The sequence below is a fragment of the Delphinus delphis genome, chromosome 2 (assembly GCF_949987515.2).
Source record: "Delphinus delphis chromosome 2, mDelDel1.2, whole genome shotgun sequence".
Classification (NCBI taxonomy): Eukaryota; Metazoa; Chordata; class Mammalia; order Artiodactyla; family Delphinidae; genus Delphinus; species Delphinus delphis.
Window position 1 is genome coordinate 8,575,827 of NC_082684.1, and position 15,437 is coordinate 8,591,263.

The following is a 15,437-nucleotide window of genomic DNA, read 5'->3' on the forward strand; positions in this document are numbered from 1 at the left end:
AGAAATCTGGATTATTCTCCTTAAATTAGTGATGGGGTCTACTCTCTTCTTTTGTCATTAATAAATAAAACAAAAGTACTAATATATTTTCTCACAGTAAAAACCATCAGTATAAGGACTTAAATTAAAATTTTAGGTATAAGAAACATTTTTCGTAATTACAGTCAAATTTAAAATCACGTATGTATCAAAATACCTCTGATGCTCACTAAGCAAAGTTCGGATAACAAATGACCTCTAGGCATGAGGAGACGCATGAGTCTTCCCTATGCACAGCTAGGAACTGGCTTTGGTCTAAATGGGTATCAACCTTACTATAACAACGTAAGCCCTTTCCTAAACTAAAATCTCCTGTTTTAAAATGTAAGGGATTTGAGTAAGAATATTACTCTATCTTCATAAACGCTCCTTAACTTTGCTCCCACTCACTGCCACAGCCGCTGCTGCCGCCTCTGGCTGAGACATGCTTTGATGTGCTGCTCCTTGGGACTCCCCACCTCCTAGTAACAGAATGAACAAGACAGGGGAGAAAGGGGAAAAAAAACAAAAACAGGAGGGAATGGAAGATGGCAGCAGAAAAGTAAGAGGGACTATTTCAAAACCTTTAGCTTCCAGAGTGACGTTATACACTCGCTCTTCAATTATCCCAAGGATTCTCTTGGGTAAATTCAGATAAACCTAAGGACGTACTATCCATAATATATAATGAAGAAAATGTTAATAAAAGCAGGGTGAAGATGATTCTCTTTGAAAGTCAATTTTTGCCTTCCACAAACATGCATGGCTATCACTGTCAAAGGGAAGGTAAAAATACATCACTGGCCTAACTCTACTGGGCACTTACACTTTGATGAAATTTTTACCAAAAATAAGCCTCTTCTATTAGAAATCAGAAATATTTCAGGACCAATAAACTAATAAATAAATAAAAGGCAGACAGATAGAAGAGATATCTGGCGGGGGGTGGAAGTGGTACTGTAGCCAGCTCTGAATCTCTCCTCACTGAGGCAAGTAAACCATCTCTCACGAAACCTGGAACACATTTTCCCATCTTCTGAGCCCCACAGGTGTGCCTACACACCACAGACTGGCCATTTATTAACCAGACCAAAGTCCAACCTAGTCTTGCCCTTTGCAGATGCTGCCTTTGCTAATGTCACTTCTGGAACTACTCCATACTAAAAGTGCCTTCAGCACCAGTACATAAGCCATTGAAGAAATGACTTTATACCTTGCTTTTTGCTTCAAGACCTTTGGGAAGTGATGATTCGAGGCTTTAATTCCTTGCATCCCAACTTGCTGAGAGAAAAGAAGAGTTGGCAGACTCTGCAGTAAGCCACGTACTAACCACCTGACTCCTGACATTCCCTCTCACGCCCAGAGTTCGGCGGTAAGTGTGGAGAACCGGAGAGATAGTAGCCTGAGAGGTAAGAGTTCTGGTCTCTACGTCTAACTCTTTCACAACAGTTCTGTCATTTAAATGCTCTGTGTCTTGGGCTCCATATCTGCAAAATGAGAGTAACTCCTGGTCTCAACTTCATGATTATTATAGACATGATTATAGTAAATAACACAATGTGAACAAAGGACATTGTGATACATACTGTATAAATATTAGATCTTCTCCTACATTTTTTAAATTATAAAATGAGAATGTTATGACCCAAATAGTTAACCCCTTATTCAGTGGGAGGAAATGAAATTTGTGTTTATTATATATAAGAAAAGAGCTAAGAGGCAAGACTGTTCAACTTACGGGTTTGTGTGGCCTCTTCTGTCTGTGTATCTGAGCATTCCATATCTTCAACGCCAGGTTGTGTGCTCTGCTCTATTTCTTTCTTTCTCTTCTTACGTATAAAAAATTAAACAAAAAAAAAAAAAAGAAAAAGATGTGGCATGATGGTCAATTAAGAAAATATACAGGGCTTCCCAGGTGGCGCAGTGGTTGAGAGTCCGCCTGCCGATGTAGGGGACATGGGTTCGTGTCCCGGTCCGGGAAGATCCCACGTGCCGCAGAGCGCCTGGGCCCGTGAGCCATGGCCACTGAGCCTGCACATCCGGAGCCTGTGCTCCGCAACGGGAGAGGCCACAACAGTGAGAGGCCCATGTACCGCAAAAAAAAAAAAAAAGAAAATATACAAACTTATCAGATATTAGCATATATATATGAATCTATACAGGTGTGGGTATGTCAAAACATACAGGAAGAATACACACAACTTCCTGGTGGGGGTCACCTAAGGAAAGGGGTGGGGGGTGAAAGAAAAGGGGATTAAGGAAACCTTCAACTATACAGTTAGTCTGGAAGTGGGTGTATTTCTTATATCCACCTCTAACTTTTTATGCCTCATATAATTTATTATTGAAAGCCATGTTTTAACCATCAGGACTGATCATACAGAAACTCTCTTTGAAAGCTGATACTTGCTCAGGCCAATGATACTTATTTTCCCCATTTTACGCTGCATGTGTGGGGTGGGGTAAATGTACTTGATAAATAGGAAAATATGTGCCTGGCCCATGTATCGCATCAGTGGTTATGCCCTCTAAACTGATGGGGAAATTCTGTGGATCAATAATGGCAAACTTCCAATAAATGTTTTATAATTTAAAGTTTAAGAGGGCCATAAACCTTACTGTAAAAGAAGAGTCTTAAAAGTACAAAGCGCTCCTAAAATCTCAAAAACAGGTTGGATTTTCCACCACTCTCTCAGGCCTTTCCTATTTTCTACATATTTTTCTAGTTGAGTGTTACTTAGGAGTTAATGCCTACGTTCTGTCACCATTCATTCTTCCCAAATGTTCATACAATTTCTTTTTCTTACTTTCTATCACTACATTTCCTAACTAGCTCAGTCCTGTGTAAAGTTTTAAAATACTTAACATCTCTATACATAGGTATAACTATAGAAGGACATTAGTAAGGAATTGAAAACTTTGCACTTTTCATGCAACTTTGTCCCATGTAATCTCAAATTTAAATGTGTTAAAATCTACATCAGAATTCATTACTTCTCTAGGTTGCCTAAAATAAGTCTGTAGCATTCAGGAAATCATCTGATACTTCCCAAATTTCACAGATTCACGACACATCAGAATGTCCTCTTATATATTTTCCTAACAATATTAAGTTAAACTTTGCCTAAGAATTTTCCTCACTTCAGGCCATTTTGTGTACAGCTATAAAAGGGTATAATGTCTGCTGACAGGACATTGTTCTTTTGCCTAATGGCAACCATGGGTTCTGTTCCAAAGAGAACTACATGGGAAAGCACAACTCTACTCAAGCCGCGTTATGTTAAAACCTCCGAATGGTCAGAACTGTTATTATCTATGTATTACAGTTAATCCCACTGTTTCAAAATATTCTTAACGGTGGCTGTGGAAAGATTAAACCTCAGAGATTCCCATCATGGTCCTGAAGAAAATGCTTCACATATATAAACATAACATCTTGACTAAACCTTAAAAAACTTTCAAAGGCATTCATTTAGCAGATTTGTACATGGAGGTATTACTTCTCAGAAATAGCTGGAAGAGTGGCTGTAACTTCATATAACTGATGAGAGAAGGGGAGAGTGCCTTACATCTTTCTTTTCCAAAGTGTTGCTTCATGATTACTATCTAAACCCTGCTGGGCTGAACAGATTGGTTCGATAATTACATACAATAACTGCAGTGGGCAGGTAACCCTCAGCTGGCACAGGGCAGCTCCCCTGTGAGAACTTCCATATGCAAACTGCACTGATGGAGTGCATTAGGTACCTCTTTCCTGCCGGTGCACAGGCCTGATTAACGCCAGCCAAGACTCCAAGGTTAGCATGTCAGCAGATTTGTGATGCATTAGGCAGGAATAAACACAGACACTTTTGTTCGTTCGGACCAAAATTAAGGAGGAATATTTCAGTACTATATTGCTTTCCATACAGGAGAGAATGCATTTTCCAGCTTTAGGAGGGCAGATTTTTAAATGCTCATTATAAAGGGAGCGATCCAATATGTTCTACCTAAGAGCCTAGTGCATTCATCTTGTTTTCAAGCTTATTTAATAAAAAGGAGCTTTCTTAATCTCCGTGCAGGTAAATTACATAGGAATGAAAATCAGACAGTATTCAACCAACAAAAGAAACACCTGTATTTCAGCAGTATGTACTGGGGAAAGCACTGAATTTCATTAATCCACACTTCAACTGGGTATCTCTTGCCCAACTTTTCTGACAATGTATATATCAATAGTGTGGATAGAAAGGACCAACAGTCTACAGACTAAGATCAATTAACAACAACCTTCAAGTTAAATATCTAAGTCTGTTATTCATTGCATAAGGCGATGAGTAAAATTCCAAACAATTTGCTGCCAGCTTCTTTCTACTGATATCACCAAATGCTTCATTTGTTATTTGACAACTTTGTAGGCTTCAAATAGTACATAGTTTGGTTCTCTTTAAACAGAAAATGGCTTCACAAAGTGCATTAATCTCTGATTTTGTCATATGCCATACCAGGTCTCACAGGTGCCTTTATTTACATTTATAAATGAAATCAAAATATTGCATGACACACAAGAATAATTCATAAAGTTAGGACAGAGTTTTCTTTTAATTCAGCATGGCTAAAATATCCTTAAAAACTAGGTTTATTTTAAAGGGCATTAGTGTATATATTACACATTGTATTTTTGCAGTGCTCAGACTGCTAGGCTAAAACTTAGTTAAATTAGCAGCTTCTCACTTCCAATTTAGAAACAGGAAGACAAATCAGCGAGATGCATCGGACTGATAATTTACTAACCATCTAAACACTGACTGGAGATTAGTTATAGACTTAAAGCTGTTTTAATGGAAAAGAGAATAAAAGTCTTCAGAGACAAAAACCAAACACAATTCTTCACATCCCAACTCAAACATCCAAAGATACCCTCTAAATGCTTTCAACAGCATCTGAGAGAAGCCAATCAGATTCATGCTTGCATCAAAGGAGATGGGTACTGAAGAACTGTTGTTGGTTTTTTCCCCCTTATTACAAAAGTCATGAATGTTCATTATAGAAACTTAGAAGGTACAGCCTAAAATGTTTAAATGGTACTGCACGTGTGTGTGTCAAAGAACAAAGAACTCTAAACACAAACATGAGACTGCAATACGCAGTTAATCTTATTGGACTCATTTGATTAAGGCCACTGAAATCATCATGCAAATGTATACCCTTTAAAAATTACTATTACATTCCTTAATAGTAAGCAAAAATAGAATATGTTACTCAGTGTTAACTAAAAAGAAAAAGGACATATCTTCTATGAAGGTAAAGAAACGTATGTGCTACACCACAATATTTACAAAACCAGTGGATTTTAGTTAAACTGCCCTATGTAGACAGAAAAAACTGAGGCTGGGGACAAAAGAAAGCTGGGAGAAGCTGCTCAGTGTTTCTAGCTGGTGGTGGTGAGAAGACAAGAGCTAAGGGTTCTTGGTTCTTATTAGAACTTCTTTCCACAGAACCACGCTGCCCCCCACGGGACTTTTCGGTGTGAAGTGGCAGTTTCCAGCCGTAGTGCTTTCGTTGTAACAGATCCCTTCCTAGAGAGCTAGCGCAAACATACATACGTGTGTACTTGGCAAGCCCAGGGTCACACTCTACTTTTCGTCTCTCCCACCCTGGACACTCCTGGAGGGCAACGACTGGGGTTTTCCCCACACGCTATTATGTACCTTACACATACACAAATATCTAGGGGTCTGCACCTGCTGAGCAACTAGTCCACTACTATTGTAGTAATAAAGAGCTGACTACGTGTTTTACCAAAAGCCCCTCAAAAACTGTGTAATGTTTAAATGGACATTAAGTAATTACAGAAATGTTTTGAGAAAAAGCAGGAAAAGGTCAGACACAACTGAAAAGAGAACAGATGAAAAGATGGGAAGTGGGTCAGAAAGTGAGTAAGTGACTTAAATGAGAGATGAATTTGAAGAATGGTCTAAAAAACTGTTATGATACACTGAAGTGATTTATTATTTTAAACAAGTTTCCATGGTAAGGGCTGCGATAAGAATAACGCACACTACAATTTCCTTCCACAGTAGCCCTGATTCTATCGGAACAGAGGTAGGAATCCCATCATGTATTTTCTAAGCACCTACTGTGTGCTGGGCACTGATTCAGGCTTCATTCTCATGGAGAAAAACAGACACTAACAAATCGTTAAAGCAAAAGAGTAATTTTAGCTTTTATAAAAACATTAAGTACACACAAGTTACATTTCTAAAACTATTTGCATTTATGTAAGCCCTATAAGAAGTCATTTCAGAGTTCCGTAAATGAGTCTTTTTGAGTAAGTGACCAATGTAATCCCACACACATGGGATTTCACTCTGTGAAATATCAATCCATCTGTAAATGTAACACAGGCATGAGTGCATGGCCAAACCCTGATTTTGTTTTTTGTTTAAATTTAGATATCTCTCCTGTCCACATATTTAATTATCTATTCTGAAGGTAGTTAATAATTAACATATTACTCGAGCAATTTTATCATTTATTAGCAGGTCTGGGGGTTTAGCAAAAAAAAAAGCATGACTAACAAAATGTGGAATACCTGTGTCCTTCACTAGTTCAAGCTTTCCCACTCTTATGCCATGAAGAATGAAGAATTTGCTGTAATTATCTGAAAATGGTGCACCAAAGATTATTGCTAACTCATGAGTTAGCAAATGATACCGATGCATTTGTATACTCTGTCAGAATAAATAAACAAATGAAAACACTGCACCTAGGTGGCAAGCAGAATTGACTGCTTGCTCCATGGGCAGCACACTTTTAGCAAAAGCACTGCTTTCACAAAGTACGCGTATTTGTCTACTTGCTTATCTGGAGCGAATGTGTGTCCCTTCTGAAGTTGGGCCTACTGAGGATCTAGAAACAAGCTGCTTCACAGCCCTACCGTCACCCATCCTCCTAGAAAAAACACAGCCACTGAGGAGATAATGAGCTGAAAGAAAAGTTGAACCTGGTCACATGATCTTCAGGAGCACTACATGACTGAGAACTGACTCTCATCGAATTTTCATGTAATAATGGCAATCACAAACTGGAACGGTCTCCCAACAGCACTTCTGAAAACAGTAAATCCACCTTCCAAAGTTGGCAACAATGGCCTTTCGTGACTCTAATATCATTCATATCACAAGGACCACGAAACTTCCAATACGATCAAACCTATAGTCACTTAACAACTGAGAGATGTTTCCAGAGATTCAATAAACAAAGGTCTAAAGACTAATGGGTCACTGCATTCTCTTCTATGTTGGAATTAATATGACACTTCTTCATGCTTATTTTCCTCTGAAGGTTCCATGACCTGCACCATTAATATCAAACTTTTTAGCAAAGTTAAGGGATTTCAAGGGCAACTTATGGGGAGAGGCAAATGGGTAGCTAGTTATGGTTTATTTGTCTTTAATATTTTATACCTAAAATCACTAGGAGATTTTTAAGTGCCTTGAGCTCCTCTGAGGAAAAAAGCTATGTAAATGCGTAATAATAATTAATGGTTGCATGGCCCTGGACAAGTCATCTAACCTCTTCTGAATTTCACTTTCATCATTTGTAAGCAGATGTATCTCATTCAGTGCTGTAAAGTATATGTAAAATAATTTAATATTGACAGATTACAAAATACTATCAATACATAAATGTTCAATGATAACCTAAAGTTTAAAGGGTTGATATTCTATTACCAGCACTGAGCACCATCAAGTCCCCTGGAGAATTTTCAAACTTAAGAATTAAAAGCACAAGACTCTGAAGCTACAACACTGCAAAATGAAGAGGCCAATATTTATAAAACTACATATTTCAATGAAAACGAAACCCTATGTATGTACTAGTGGAGAATTAAATGCTCTCAAGCCACACTTGAGCAAGTTTCTTACAAAATAAACCAAGCTACATTAGAGTTCCTATTAAAAACAGACTGCCTGACCTCCCCCCAATAAGGCTATGTCCACAAAACACATACTTCCTAAACTCATAGGGAGAAAACAGCGAACACAGAATTCTCTGGCACTCAGAAGTCCTCTGCTTAATGTCAACTACCTATGGTCCTTTAGTATCAATCAACAGCTTCAATGAAAAAAGTTAACTTCAAACTCATTAATGTGATTTATCCATTTTTAATATGAGTAAGTTATGGAGCTGCATTTTGGAACCTTTATTTCACAGTAATTACCATCTTGTCTTTGTTGCAAAATCAACTTTTACCAATTCCCCATCATTTACTATTCAAAACAATCAATTTGAACACACATACTCACCAAGTGAATGTAAGCCAGTCTTCATTCACATCTGCCCAATATACTCTATTTCATAAACTGAATTTTTAAGGATGTATGATCTTAGTTCAAAAGATTCAAATGAAAATGTTCTGCTATTTTCTTGACATCAAGAAACCAGAAAGACTTGAGAAAATGTAAAGTCAGTGAAACAACAGCATTAACAATAATATTGCAGTTAACATTTACTGATTACTTATTATGTGTTCAGCACTGTTCTAAGCACTTTCTAAATCTCATTTAACCCACACAACAATCTTATGAGCAAGACAGATAACATTATTTCCACAGAAAGACAGCTTTAAAAAAATGTATCCCTTATTAAACAGAAACTCACACAAATGTTTAACATAATTCCTAAAAACTAGTCATGATATCAAAGAAAAAGGGAATCCTGCTCTAATACTGTCCTTTGTGATCTAAGTTTTGAACATATCTTATAAGCATATCTTTTTGTTATGTCAAAAATAAATTCCCCTGGGTACCATTCAAGGCATTTATATGACGCCAAATTTCCTTCTATATCTCTTACAATAAAGATCGCAACATGGCATGTGTGAATAATTGCCTACATACATACATTGGTCATGTGGCTGATAAGTACTATTATTTAAAGTCTTTTAGACTTAAATGCCCAATATCTGCTTTGCCTATTTGCAAAAGGGTTGTTTTCTACATAGAAGCTAGAATTCCAAGGTAACTCAAATTTTGGTTTGCAGTGGTTCTCAACGATGTCTGTACAACGTAATCACCTAAAAATCCTGAGGCTCAGGTCCACCTCCAAAGTTTTTGATTTAATTGGTCTGGGGTGCAATCCAGACAATGGGATTTATAAAAGCTCCCAGGTGATTTTAATGTGCAGCCAAGGATGCCGCCCCTGCCTTTCATCTACATTAGAATCACCTGAGGCACTTGTGGTATGGTGCCCTCCCAGATCATAACATGCAAAAAATAGCTGAAGACTCCACTCTGAAAGAAAACACAGTCCTCCCCTCAAAAAGAAAATTTTATAAAATGCATTGGAGGCTTAAAAAAAAGATTTAAAAAATTGAGGAAATGAGAAATGATAATTTTTAAAAACCCAGAATAAACAAGGAAATGCAGAGCTAATAAATAGAAAAATAATCATTATAGAACTTACAAGTATACTAGAAACACTGAAAAAGAGCAGACTGAGCTGACAACTAAATGACATGAAGGAAACGTGTGGGATGATTACAGATGATAAAAAGAAATTGACTAAGAATTAAGCAGTTAGACATGGAAGATGTATATGATCTCTATATAGTCAGAGACAACTACAAACATCACTGAGATAAATGAAAGAACCTATATAAATATAGGGGTATACCATATTCATGGAACAGAAAAGAATACTGTGAAGATGTCAGTTTTTCCCAAAACTACAGTCAGTACAATTTTAATCAAAATCCTAGAAGAATTTTTGTGGAAATTAATAAGCTGATTCTAAAATTTATATGTCAAGTCAAAGAGCCAAAAACAGCAAAGACAATCTTAAAGAAGAATAAAGTTGGAGAACTTATACTATCAAATATCATTATGAAGCCAGTAGTTCAAACAGTGTGGCACTGACCCAAATACAGATGAGCAGGCCAATGGCACAGAACAGAGTGTCCAGAAACAGACCCGAACACATATGGTTACCTGAAAACCAGTTACATGCTGTGGGGACATTATAATCTTTTCAATAAATAGTTCAGATCAACTAGATATCCACAGGGGGTAAATAAACACCGACTCACACCATGCGCAAAATCAATTTCTGTTAAACTGTAGACCTAAATGAAAAAGATAAAATTTCTTGACAAAAGATTGTCTTCATGATCTTGAGGTAGACAAAATGTTCCTAAAATAGAATAAACAAAGCACTAGCCATAAACAAACAAAAACCTAATAAATTATGATTAATTAAAGTGAAGAACTTCTGTTCATCAAAAGATACCATACTAAGAGAGTGAAAAGATAAACCACAAGCTGTAAAAAAAATATGTGCAATACATATATTGCATATATATACAAAGTGCTTAACTCTGCAAATCAAAGGAAAGCAGACAACCCCAATTTTTTTTAATGGACAAAAGACTTGAAATGCACCTCACAAAAAAAGGATAATCAAGACTGACAGGCGGGCTTCCCTGGTGGCACAGTGGTTGAGAGTCCGCCTGCAGATGCAGGGGACATGGGTTCGTGCCCCGGTCCGGGAAGATCCCACATGCTGCGGAGCAGCTAGGCCTGTGAGCCATGGCCGCTGAGCCTGCGCGTCCGGAGCCTGTGCTCCGTAATGGGAGAGGCCACAACAGTGAGAGGCCCGCGTACCGCAGGAAAAAAAAAAAAAAAAAAAAGACTGACAGGCTATGAAAAGGTGTTCAAAATCAATATTCTCAAGGAGATCAAATTAAAACCATAAAGAAATACTAGTAAACATCTACCAAAATAGATAAAGTTAAACATAATGCAATAGCTAGTGTCAGTGAGCAACTGGAACTCTCGTAAGCTGCTGTGGGAGAGTAAACTGGGCAAATTGCTTGGCGGTATCTACTAAAGCTACTAAGCATACGTAAACCCTACGCCCCAGGAATTCTACTATGTATACACCAAACTTGAAATAATTATATATGTTTCCCAAAAGAATTTATAAGAGTGTTCTTAACAGCATTATTGCAATCACCAAAAACTGGAAACAATGCAAACATCCATCCACCAAGAGCAGAAGGGATAAATGAATCATGATATAGTCATATAATGGAGTACTACACAAGAATAAAAAAACAAAAGACTTTTATTACTTGTGACAGCAAGGAAATTCAGAAATGCAAGGCAGAAATAGAGACACAGATGTAGAGAACAAATGTATGGACACCAAGGGGGGAAAGTGGCGGGGGAGGGGGTGGTGGAGTGATGAATTGGGAGACTGGGATTGACATGTATACATCAATATTTATAAAATAGATAACTAATAAGAACCTCCTGTTTAAAAAAATAAAATTCAAAAAGAAAAAAAGAAATACAAATGAATGAAAGACACAAAAGTGTACAAAACGTATGGTGCTACTACTATGTTTTTCTTTAATAGCAAAACTAATTTTTGGTGTTAGAAGTCATAAAATTGATTACTCTTACTGAAGGGGTAATAGCTGGGAGTAGGGCATGAGAAAGGTTTCTGGGGTTTCTGCAATGATCCATATTTTGATTTGGGTGACGTCTAAATGCATACGTTCACTTTGTAAAGTTCAAATTCCACAATTATTTGTGCACTTTTCTGTACATATGTCATAATCTCACTCAAAAATTTAGGGAAAAAATTACTTGACAAAATCCAACCAAATAAGACAAGATTCAAAATAAAGAACTCAATAATGGGGTATCTAAGGAAAGAAATTCTTAGTAAACACTGAGTCCACTTAGATACAGAACTAAGGCTAAACTACCATTAAAAAACAGAAAGAAATGTATCAACTGCAACAATTTAAATTTACATAATTAAAATACAGTTTCTATCATTCTATAACACAAAAACAGCTAGATAGATCTTCACCAACTTTAGATGGTATATTTGGGGGCAATCTGACCTTAACTATAGGCTACATGGTATAAATTTAATACTACATTAGGTGTGATCATCTCAAAGAGATAGAAGGTTGTCCACCAGAGGAGCTGCAGGCCACTGATGTGCATTGGAAGACCTTTCTCTGCTCTTGTTCAACTCTTTGTACCATGTTCCAGGCTGAGTGCCAGCAGGAATTTATTTATTATTTACTTAATAATGATTTTTAAGGGCATGGTGATACTTAGTGTCTTTCTACTTCAGATTTATGTCATCCCCAAATTCTGTGCTTTAAATACTCCTCTTAGGTTATTGAGACTAAAACCAGTTCAAAGTGGATACATTCATATTTCAGGATAGTTTCCCAATTTACTATACCATAATCAAGCACGGCTGTAAAAAAATGGATAGAAGGCTTGCTTCATTCCACTGTCGATCAATTCTTATAGGTTTTTTACCGTATCTCTTAGGAATATAAAGAGAAATATATATTGAATTGATTAAACTTATCCCTTTCAGAGATATGAGTGTCCTAAATACAAAGAACATATACTTTTATTTTAAAGTTTTAAAAAATTAAGACAGAGGAAAAGAAGGAGCAAGTATGCAATTATAAGGATTAATACAGTTTCTATGATGAAGCATTACATTCAGCTCTGAACTTCCTAGTAACCAGAGCAAAGAAGAATCTCAACTACATACTCCTTCCTAAAAAAGAGAAGGAATACTAATTTCTCAAAGAAGAGAGCTTTCTCTTGTGGGAGCCCCCAGGCTGAAAAGCTGGATGGAGCTCTGCTCTTATCTGTTTTAGCTGTGGCGTATTTACAATTTATTTGAAGAAAATGTTCTGATGCTTTAAAAAGAAAAAGAAAGAAAGCTTAAAAAAAAAAAAAACCTGCTCTGGTCCAACTCTTTCACTTTACAAACAAAAAACAAAAGGCCAACAAAATTAACAACTCACCTACAGTTACATGGTTATCAAGGAGCTTCATGATCTTACCTAATCTTAACTTTTATTAGTTTCTTTTTAATACAAAAACAATCCTATATCAGCTCTGAGGGGAAAAAAAGCAGCAAACTAATGAAGGAAATCTAACAGTTCAGCTTTTTATTCATTTCCTCCCCCTAAATGAAGCTTTATACATGTAGGGGATGATCTAACAAGAAATTTCCAGCTTTCTGAACTACCCAAGGACACAAGAGAATTATAAGGTCACAGATGTTAGCTCTGCAGCAGACTGACCTACTCAGCTGTAAAGTCAGCCAACCCGCAGACACCAAATTTTCTCTAGCATGTAGGTACAAACAACAGTGATTTGCAAAGGAAAGGGGAATGGTACTGGACAAGTTCTTACCTCAACAGAGATCTTTACTTTTCAATCAGCAAAATTTTAGAGAAAAACACTACAGAAGCCAGCTATAAATATTAACGTACAAAAATCTGTCCTGAGCAAGGAGATGCATGCTGTATGTTTATACGTGTATGCAAACTGTAAGTTTACCACCTTACTCAAAAATTCCACTCAGCCTTCCATTTATCCTCTTCACTTAAAGCTGGATATGGCTTTCCACACGGTTGTTGACCACAAAAACACAAAAATGGAGCAGATGAAATTAAGACAAAACTTATGAAAGCAAAAAGATGTAAATATAGATGCATATGTATAATTTCAGATTCTGTGATGAAATTACAAAGACATCTACTATTAGCCAAAAAAGTCAAATTCATGATCCAATGTCAAAATTCCTATCTCCTTTGTAAGTTCTTTTAATATGCTGCTTCTTATTTTAAAGGGAGAAAATCTGTTTTTAACTCTTTATCTCATAGTTTGGAATATAAGATTTCCAAAGGAATCTACTGGAATTTACAGAGTTAACAACAATTAAAACAGTCAATAATGTAAAAAAATATTTTTCTTCTAAAAGCAGTTTTCCTTTCCCATGTAAAAGCAACTAGCACATTTTAGTAAACAATTTCAGATTGAAAAGGAAATTAAGGGCTTCCCTGGTGGCGCAGTGGTTGAGAGTCCGCCTGCCAATGCAGGGGACACGGGTTCATGCCCCGGTCCAGGAAGATCTCACATGTTGCGGAGCGGCTGGGCCCGTGAGCCATGGCCGCTGAGCCTGCGTGTCCGGAGCCTGTGCTCCGCAACGGGAGAGGCCACAACAGTGAGAGGCCCGTGTACCGCAAAAAAAAAAAAAAAAAAAAGGAAATTAAGTTGATCAATAATTATTAAAAATAACCAATAAGCTGATGTATACCTGCAAAATCTAAATTTTAAAGTGATACCAGGAGTTATTTACATGCCTGTGCAATATTTCTACCATAAAGTTTATTATTTAACATTTCTTTCCAAAAAATTAATTGCCTTATATACAGATACACAGCTTTACATAATGACATTTCTGTAAAGAGCAAAATAATGTTCAAATGGGAAACACAACACGACAACAAACAAGGAAACTTTCAAATGGTAATTTTTCAAAACCAATTTTCAAATAGTAAATACTTGGACCACACCAATGAACAAGGGAAAAGTGAAAGACAAGATCAACCCTAAGGGGTGACGTGGGAGAAAAGAACACACAGACTATGAATTGAGTGCCCCGCCCAAATCCCTCTGCCAGACATTAGTATCCTGAGTTAGAATCTCTTTAGGAATTTCCTAACTTGCTACTGGACATAAGAAACACATAAATATTGATTTTTCTACCACCCTCTACGTATTTTTCCATATCATAAAGAGTTTGCTTTTACATAATGATGAAAAATATTTAATTGCACAGCAATCTGTTATTATTTTCTTTACTGAGCTACTGGTTCTCTTACCTAAAATTAATACTTGTTGCAATTATAGTCACAGGACGCCCAAAGGAAAATTCAGTAACAAAACTCACCTTTGTTATTGTTTTTGCTTTCAAACTTCCATTCTCCACAACACTGAGGTCCAGCTTGCTGTCATCCTTACTTCCTATAGCTTTCAGTCCTTGCAAAAGAATATCTCGTAACTTTTGATAAAGAGGTTTTTCAGCATAATCCAGTAATTTCACTGTTTCCATGTACTTAGCAATTTCATCTAAAAGAATAACACAATCATTTTGTAATTTTTTGTCATAAATACAACATACTTTTCTAAGAAAATGATACATGGTTATACTAAAATTAGAATGCAAATGTATAGCTTGTTAAACATGTTTTTTTCAATCACTTCTTCAAAGGAAAGTATGCTTTTGAATTCAAGAATTGTCAGATAAGTCAAATAAAAAACGTATTTTGAGAAACAACGTAAAAAACATTTTTTAATCGTGAGATAGTAAGACAGAAGACATGCTTAACATTTAAATATATACAAAAAATAATTGCTGTAGTTTTAAAGCTATTTTTTTAAAAGGACCTAGAATAAAGATTATAAAGTAAAATGTGCTTAAGTATACAATAAATATCATAGCCAGTATTTTTTTTTGCCACAGAAGCCATTAGTTCTACAGAAGACAGCTGTATTCTTTGCGTAAATAAGAAATAAAACATATGAAAAACAGGTTGA

The 15,437-nt window shown here is 36.4% G+C and overlaps 1 protein-coding gene across 5 annotated transcripts in view; it reads right to left on the reverse strand.

Annotated features, from left to right (window-relative positions):
- VRK1 (VRK serine/threonine kinase 1) overlaps positions 1–15,437 on the reverse strand; it is a 77,959-nt gene that overhangs the window by 3,936 nt on the left and 58,586 nt on the right. For 4 of the 5 annotated variants that reach the window (XM_060003317.1, XM_060003318.1, XM_060003319.1 and 1 more), the window contains 2 exons: positions 14,791–14,969; positions 1,757–1,847 (listed from right to left, as the gene is read on the reverse strand). In XM_060003317.1, coding sequence (XP_059859300.1) covers positions 1,757–1,847; positions 14,791–14,969 — 270 coding nt within the window. The remainder of the gene's footprint in view (positions 1–1,756; positions 1,848–14,790; positions 14,970–15,437) is intronic. The other variant, XM_069540388.1, reaches the window with a different exon arrangement.